This window comes from Corvus brachyrhynchos, unplaced genomic scaffold (genome assembly GCF_000691975.1).
Source record: "Corvus brachyrhynchos isolate BGI_N302 unplaced genomic scaffold, ASM69197v1 scaffold365, whole genome shotgun sequence".
NCBI classification, from domain to species: domain Eukaryota; kingdom Metazoa; phylum Chordata; class Aves; order Passeriformes; family Corvidae; genus Corvus; species Corvus brachyrhynchos.
The window spans coordinates 159,619-168,229 of NW_008239544.1; the positions used below are offsets into that span (position 1 = coordinate 159,619).

At 55.1% G+C, this 8,611-nt stretch overlaps 1 protein-coding gene across 1 annotated transcript in view; it reads left to right on the top strand.

Moving 5' to 3' along the window:
• Window positions 1-8,611, top strand: part of JPH3 (junctophilin 3) — a 50,754-nt gene that overhangs the window by 14,906 nt on the left and 27,237 nt on the right. The window contains exon 3 of the mRNA XM_008639175.2: window positions 3-389. Within this exon, the coding sequence (XP_008637397.1) occupies window positions 3-389 (387 nt within the window). The remainder of the gene's footprint in view (window positions 1-2; window positions 390-8,611) is intronic.

An 8,611-nucleotide genomic window follows, 5' to 3' on the forward strand; every position in this document is an offset into this window, starting at 1 on the left:
AGCGACATCAACTCCACCATCAGCCTGGGCGAGGGCGAGGCCGAGCTCTCGGTCATCGAAGACGACATCGACGCCACCACCACCGAGATCTACGTGGGCGAGTGGAAGAACGACAAGCGCTCGGGCTCGGGCGTGAGCCAGCGCTCGGACGGGCTCAAGTACGAGGGCGAGTGGGCCAACAACAAGCGCCACGGCTACGGCTGCATGACCTTCCCCGACGGCACCAAGGAGGAGGGCAAGTACAAGCAGAACATCCTGGTCAGCGGCAAGAGGAAGAACCTCATCCCGCTGCGCGCCAGCAAGATCCGGGAGAAGGTGGATCGGGCCGTGGAGGCGGCCGAGCGAGCGGCCACCATCGCCAAGCAGAAAGCGGAGATCGCGGCGTCCAGGTAAGGGGGTTCCCACCCGTCCTGAGGTCGTGTCTGAGCTGGGATCCTGCCCTGAGGACTTGGGATAAATGGGATAAGGGTTTTGTTGCAGCAGGGAAGCTGCTGGAGGAAAGTGACTCATGGTGGGCATCTGCAGGTTGGTGCTACCTGGGCCCCACCACAGGAGCAGCAGCCTTGGGCTTGCCCAAGCCTTGGGGTGCTGTTCAAAACGGGGTGGATCCAAGCCCAGTTGTCCCTCTGGTAATTCCCAGTAGGCTGGGGATGCACAACGTCCCCAAGTGAGGCAGGGCGGCTACACAGGGTCACCAGAGCGGGGCAGCCTGGGCAGGGTGTGGTGGCACCGTGGTGAGACTGCACATGTGGGGCTCACAGGCTGAGAGCTGTCACTTAGGGAATATTGGGTTATTCATCCCGTTTTTCCCTTCCCTCTTGGATAAGCAGGGTGATACCCTGAGCAGAAGAGCTCCTGAGGTGCTCTTTGCCCATACCCTCTGCCTGACTCATAGCCAAGAGAAACCATCCCAGGGCTGACCTGTGCTGGGAGGATTCCCAGTTATTTCCATTCCCAAAAGGGATGTGGAGTGGAAAACCAGTCAAATATGTGGCTGATGCCTGGAGAGGGTTTGCCCTGGCTGAGGCTCTGCTGGAAAACATCAGATCTGGGTGCCCAGTAATGCCCCTTCTCCCTGTGCAGGCCGCAGCCCTCTGGAACTGCCCAGAGATCCAGAGCTGGGATCTGATCCAGCTGAAAACCAGCAGGAGGGAAGGGGAAAATGAGCCATGTCTAATTTAGGTTGAAATAAGGTCCCAGCTCAAAGCAGGGCCAGCTCAAGCACCCTGTAGCTGGCTCCCAAAAAGTACCTGGAGCTCTGTGCCTTGCAGGAAGCTCCCGGACCAGTGGCGAGGCGAGGAGGAAAAGCTCCTCTGGAGAATTCAGGGCTCTTTGTCTCACATTTTGGGATGGTTTATTAGAGCATGTCATTCCTTTCTGTTTTCTGAGCAAGAGCTATATTTAGCAGCCAGGCTGGGAAAAAGGGCTGGGGTTAAGGGAAAAACCCAGGTACCTCCGAGCCTCCTGTGCTGGATTAATTGTTGGGTCTGGAATATTTGTATGCAGAGTCACACTTGAAGTCTTTATCAGCATCTCTGCCAAGGGCTTATCTGCAATATGAATGAGCCTCCCGGGCCTGCTTGGGGAGCACATTTGGGCTTGATGATGTTTTCGAGCTGATGGTTGGAAAAAAAGAAAAATCCCACTAGAATGCCAGGTAGGAAACAGACTGCAGAGCAGTGGGAAGACCAGATCTTTCCCTGTGATCTGGGGATGGGTGGGAATACCTCGAAAGATTGGAATCCTGGAAGTGTGGAGCTCTAGGATGCTGTGGGATGGATGCTGGAAGAGTGGAGCTCCAGTCTGCTGGGTTTGAGAACCTGAGCATCCTCCATCCCCAAGGGGTAATGATCCTGGAACACCCTGAGAGTGGGATGGGACAAGATGCTTAATGAGCTCTTGGCATATAATATTGCACCTCTAATTATGGGAGAGAAGGGAAAATATCGAGTCCTGAATGCCAGGTGTGAACACCTCCCTGCCCTGCACTGACTGGGTGGTCCTGGGCTCTGCTGGAGAGCAGCAGGGATGGTGGAGGGTGGAGGATGGAGATGGATGGGATTAGGCTGGTTCAGGGACAGGCTCATCCCTGGAAGTGTCCGAGGCCGGGCTGGACAGGGCTTGGAGCAGCCTGGGATAGTGGAAGTTGTCCCTGCCCATGGCAGGGGGTGGGACTGGATGAGCTTTAAGGTCCCTTCCAACCCAAATCATAAAATCACAGAATCCCAGACTGGTTTGTGTGGGCATTTCCCACTTCTAACCTGGCCCTGGACACTTCCAGAGATGAGGCAGCCACAGCTTCTCTGGGCAACCTGTGCCAGAGCCTCCCCACCCTCACAGGAAGGATTCCTTCCCAATATTCCCATGTAAATCTCTGCTCTTTTACCTTAAACCACTTTGTCTGAAACCTCCAATCCCTCAGCTCAAGCTCTCCCCCCTTGCGAGGGTTTTGGCAGAGTCCCTGAGCCCGCAGAACCAGAGCAGAGCAAGGTTTTACATCCTAGATCCAGCTAGAAAAGCTTTCTTATTAATCTTAGTCTGATTAATTTTAAAGCCTCCTAATGAAGGAACCCTTCCCTGCAGTGCCCACACCAAACTGCATCATCCAAATACCACCAAACAAAACTGGGGGAGAATCCTGCTGCTCATTCCCGAGGTTTTGGGGTTCAGGGGTGGAATATTCCCCCTCTATACCAACATAAATTCTGATTTCCCAGCACCCAGGGGTTTTACACAGGCCTGGCGTGGCTGTGCATGTGTGTGTGTGTGTGTGTGTGTGTGTATTCCTTTCTGTCTGATCATCCTGAGTTCACTCTGCAGCCTTTCCCTTGGTGGGGGAAAAAAAAAAATATATGCCCACCCACGGCTTTCATTAAATTTGTAAGAATTCAGTATTTTTGAAAACTCTGCCGCTCTGTCAGATCTGGTTGGAATTGGCCAACACGCTCAAAAGTTATTAGTGTGGGAGTGATGGCATATAGATACATAAACAGCACAATCACAGGAGTGAGCCCCGTTTCCTGAGGGAAGTAGGCTAAAAGCACAGTGTGCTGGAGACAAGTAAATTGCTTTCCTAAAGTTGTTGGAGTCTGGATAGAGCACGGTGATATCTGCTCGTTTAACGAGTTTCTTTTAGGGTTGAGAGGAGTTTCTCCTAAATTTTCTTCGCTGTAATTAAAAGGGGAGAACGCTTTATTCGCTCTGATTCGCTGGAGTTGTTCAGGGGAAGGCAAAGGGGGAGGAGGGATGTGAATGAGAGCTGAGGAACTCCTGTTGATAGCAGCTGGCCCATCCCTGGAAGTGTTCAAGGCCAGGAGAAAGTCTGGAGCAACCTGGGATAGGGATGGTGTCCCTGCCCATGGCAGGGATGGCACTGGATGGGCTTTGAGGTCCCTTCCCACCCAAATCATTCCTTGATTCCATGATCAGTTTTCAGAGGGAGAAAAGGAGGGAACTCTTTTCCAGCCAGTTTAAAATGGATGTTCAGAGTGTTCTCTCAGTGCTCTGGGATCCTTCATTCCCTCTCAAATCAGCCAAGAGACACCACTCCCTCTGCTGCCACCCTGGAAGGACAAAGGATGTACTGGACACAGACTCCCATCTCATTAGTGCTAATTGATACCTCAGGCAAATTATCTGTAGGCACTGGTGTGTCATGATCCACTAAAATATAATATCCAGGCAACAAAAGTGGTGGGCCAGGAAGCTCATCCCAGCCCCTGGATTTTGGCACAGCCACCTGCTGTGGGGGATGGATGCACAGGGAATGGCAGGGGGGAGCTCAGGGCCAACTCCAGCTCTCCAGCATGGGTGATGGGAGTTTTAAAGCAAAGCAGGCAGACCCTAAATCTCTCCAGGGTTTCCTCGTGCTTCCACAGTTCAAGGGTTTGTAATTAGTGGCTGGGCTGGCTATGAGAGGAGGGACCATCATTGGTGTTGGGGATGAGTCCCAGGGATGGTGGCACGTGGCAAACACTCCGCTCCTCTCCAGCACAAGCTTCGTGGGAGTCTGCCGTCCAGCACCTTAAATAAGAATTCCTGGGAGCAGCCAGTGCCCTGGCTCCCAGAGGGAATGCTGCTCCCAGGTCAGTCCTAAGTAATGCTCTTCCTGGCATAATTATAGCCAAGCCTTGCACCAACCAGGAAACCAGGAGAAAAATATAATTAAAGCTCCACGGTCTCAGGAGGAGCTGGGCTGCAAATTAGCTCGGTGTCATTCAAATTCAGAGAGGGAAACTGGAGGAAAATAGGAGCAGGAAGCAAATAAAGACAACCTGGCAGCGAGGAGGGGAGAAGGGGAATGTTTGGACTCAGCCTGGATGCTCCCTCAGGATGCTGCAGCGAGGGCGAAGCATCGGCAGCGGCTGACGTCGGACAGGGAGTGGGCCGGCAGGAAAAGCCCCTGAGAGCTGAGCAGCAAAGTGCAGGAGGTTCTTAGAGCCAAACAGGTATTTTCTCGAGAAAAATGGAAACGCAGCCTGGGCAAAACCCAGAGAAAAGCAAAGCTGCTACAGCCGCGCTCCGGAGCGCTGCGAGTGGCGGTAATGTCCCCACCGGCGCTCCCTGGCCCCGGTAATGCTGCTGCTTAATGCTCTGCCAGGCCTGAGCCTGCAGCTCTGCCATTGTCTGGGCTGCCTTTGATTTCGGGTTGCTGCTGCTTTTCGGGTGCCTGGGGGGACCCCGCATTAGTCTCGCCCTAATCCTGCCTCGTGCTGCCCAAGGGACTCCTGCTGCAGATGGAGAGGGATGAGGAGGAGGAGGAGGAGGGGTGGGGGTTAAGGGCCCCACAAGGGTTTTGTGTCCCCTTCCTCAGGTCAAGATAGCAGGGACAAACAAAGCCAGGATGGGACAGAGCTGAACTGGCTGCAGGGATGGGGCTGGGCTGATGCCCAGGTGGGGCAGGGTCTCCCACCAGCCCCTCTCTGGGCACCTCTGAGCCCAGGGATGGTTCCTCTGCTTATGGCCCCTTGGAGAAGTGCTGCTGTTCCCTGCTGAGGCCCTGGCAGCCAGCTGGAGCTCAGGATTTGCAGGAGTCACCTCAGCCTGTGAGCTGGGCACTGATGGGGTCACCGATGGCAGCACCCGGTCTCGTTTAGGGTGAATGTGCCCCCTCCATCCCTGCCCGGCCTCTCCGCCCTTTCCTTAAGGAGAGACAGGGAGGAAAACACGGAGGGGACGGATGGGGGTGACCCAAAGGCTGAGAGCAGCTGGGGCAGGAGGTGATTCTCTTCACAGCACCGTCTCCTTGTTCTCCCCAGCCCTCTCTCCCCCAAACATTCCCTGTGCAGTCCAAATGGAGCAAAGCCTGGGCTGGCAGCCCCCAACAGGCTCTGCTGCTGATGGAGTCGAGCATTCCCTCCTTCCCTGCCACTTCCCCGCCGCCTCCCTCCCTGCTCCTGCCCGTGCTGGCAAGGGTCAGGGGATAAGATTAGGATCAGCTGTTGCTCCTGCTGGCTGTGTGTCCCTGTCAGCCGGGGTGACAAGGGCACCTCTGACTCACGGCGGGCACATTTCCACCTCCAGCCCAGGCCACCCAAGGACCAGCCATCCCGGAGCGTTCCCTCCCTGCCCGTGGCTGGCTCCTGCGGGATGTGATGCCGGCACCGTGACTGTTTACGTGCTCCTGCAATGCCAATTTAATAACTTCCTGCTCAGACGGGATTTGCAGCTTTAAGCCCTTTTGTGGCCGTGTCAAAAGTCAGGAGCGGCCTCTGGGCTTGCACAGGGCCAGCTCGGTGTGTCCCCAACAGCCACCCCACCACAGGCATGGACAGGCTGGAAAATGAAGTGCCTTTTGTAGGAATGAAGCTTTGCCAGGAAAAACCTCAGCAGGGTCTTTTGTGTCTTCTGGGAGAGCAGCTCAGCTCAGCAGGATTTTGGTTTTTATTGCACTCCCATCCCTCACCCACCACCGCTGAACCCAGCTTGGCCGTTCCCACCCCCTTCCTTCTCCATTGAGCTAAATATGAGCCAAAACACCCCCTATCCATGGCCCAGGTGTGTGACAAACATTCCTATAAGCATTCCCAACTTTGCTGGGCTGTGCAGAGATGGCACAGGCAGAGCAGAGATTCCCAGCCCTTGGATTCAGCGCTGTCCCAGCTGCCTCTGTCCCGCTCCCCATGCTGGACAGGGAAGATCTCCCAGATCCGTGTGGTTTGTGTCGTGACAGGCCCGCAGCAAAGCGCAGCTGGAAGGGATGGTTCTGTCAGAGAATGGAGCAGGAAAAGGGATTTGGGATGCAGGAGGAAACAGCCGGTGGCAGAGCTGGGATGGGAGAGCGGTGCCGGAGCACGGTGCCAGCAGCGCCTGCTCCACGGTCACCTGTGCGGGGACAGCAGATGGAAAAGGACAGGGAGGGATGGCACTGGCTGGCAGCGAGGCGGGGAGGACTGGAGGTGATTCAGTCCTGGCAGGCACCGCTTCCATGGGAAGGGGCTGCCCCGGAGCACTGGGCAGGAGGCGAGGGCAGTGCAGGAGGCAAAGGGGAGGCTGCCTGCTCCTCTTATTGAGTATTTTCCTTGCTGCTTTTCCTTCCCCCCGAGTTTGGGTTGCTGGGAACTGCAGGGAATGAGCTGGGGTATCCCAGGCTCTCCAAGCTCTTGCAGTTGGTTTGAAAAGCCCCACACAATGAGGTTTCTGTCACCTCGTCCCCACAGGACAAATGACAAGCTGTCCTGACTTCCTAATCCAGGAAATTAAAGGATTTGACCGTAGACCCTGCTAAGCAAATTTCCCCCCTGAAAATCCCAGGGGGATTTAACCCATGGATCCGACCGATTATCCCTTTGAAGTTGTGACTAAGAAAGTCCCAATTCTCCAGGGTGCTGAGCACCCTAAAATCCCATGGTGGCCGTGTCTGGTGCTCAGCCCCGCATCCAGTGGGACCTACTTTTCAATTTTAGCCCATCTCCAACCCCCCTTTTCCATGGAGGGCAGCTTCCCTTTGCCGCAGCTCGCTTCCAGCCGGGACAGCAGAGCCCCACTGCCACCACATCCCGAATCCGCCCCATCCTGTCCCTGTGTGTCACCCTCCAGGGAGCAAAACACAGATGTTTTCCCTTCCCAAGCATCCTGGTGATCCAAACACAGCTTTCCATCCCTCAGATCCTGTCACATCACCCAGAAAAGCGGCCTCTCTCCTACCTCACAGGGCTGGAGGCGGCAGAGGGTCCTGGAGGGCAAGGATGGACATCTAACCTCTCTCCTCCAGCAGCTGGAGAGCATCTGTCGGTGCCCCCGAGGCCATTCCAACTCCTTGGCTTGGCCCGAGGCCAGGCTGGGCTGGAAATAAAATTTTAAGTTCAGTTCAATGAGAATTTGCTCGATTTTGGATGAGGTTTTTGTGCTGATTGCTCAGAACTGGGGCAGATTTTGCTGTTGGGTTAAAACAGAGGAAATTCGTGGATCTTCCCTCTCCATCACCAGGGGAAAGGGAGGGACAACATTTCGCTGCCTCTTTCGGACTTTTGTGCCTCCATCAGCAGGGGAAAAAAATTGCCTGGAAAGTTCAGTTGCCAAAAGTCTGTTTTGCTTGAGGTGACCAAAACTTGAGAAGCTGCCAAAGAGTTTCGGCCAAAACCCGAAGGGGGCAAAGGGTCAGGGAAGGAAAAAGACTTTTCCTTGTGGTTCTGGTGTGGTCTGCTTTGGAATTTGGTTTAACTCCTTCTTTTTAGACGGAGTTTCGGAAGGAGTTTTCAGTTTCATCCAAATGAAGCTGAAATTCAACAGCCAGCTCAGCTTTGCTTTGCTGTCAGCACCTCCCTCACCTAGAGTTTTTTGCCCGAACTCCCCAAATTCTCTTCTTCTGAGCCCTTTTCCCTTGGCTGTAAGAAAAATAGCCTCTAATGATTCCCAAGGGGCTGCAGTGTGCTGGTGGCTCCTCAGAGGGATTTGAGGGATTCCCTGGAGGCAGAGCAGAGGCTCCCTCAGCTCCCTTGGCCTGGTTGAGCTTCTCTCCCTGTGCTGCATTTGGCACCTTTGGCTTCGAGAGTCCCACCCCTCCTCCATCCTGTGGGGCCATCAGCCCAGCCAGGAGGAATGGGATGTTTTGGGAGCCTCCTGGTGATGGAGGCCAGGATGGGATGCTGATGGTCCACTGGATCCTCCACATTTTGTCCCTCAGCCTGGGGCAGGAGGAAGTGCCCTGTGTCCACCTGGAGCCAGGCGTTTTCTGGCAGCCTCCATCCATCCATCCATCCATCCATCCATCCATCCATCCATCCATCCATCCCAAAAAGGTCATTCCAAATTTGTGGCTGGGCTGGGAGCAATCCTGGAATCACAGAATGTTTTTTTTGGGATTGGGAAGGACCTTAAAGCTCATCCCAAGTTCATCATTCCAACCCCGCTGCCGTGGCCATGCCAGGACTGTGTGTTCCCGCCCCTCTCCTTGATGACTCCACGCAGATGGATCATATCCCATCAAACCACCTATCCAGACCCACCCCCAAGCTTCCTCCCTGGAATTCCCAGGCCTCAGGAGCAGCGCTGGGCTCATGAGGGTCCTGCAGTGCTGCCTCTGGAGCCGGCCCTGCCCGGACACAGCGGTCAGAATGCGGGATCAGCCCGGGCAGCAGCGTGTCCAGCCAAGGCCACCACACACCATGGC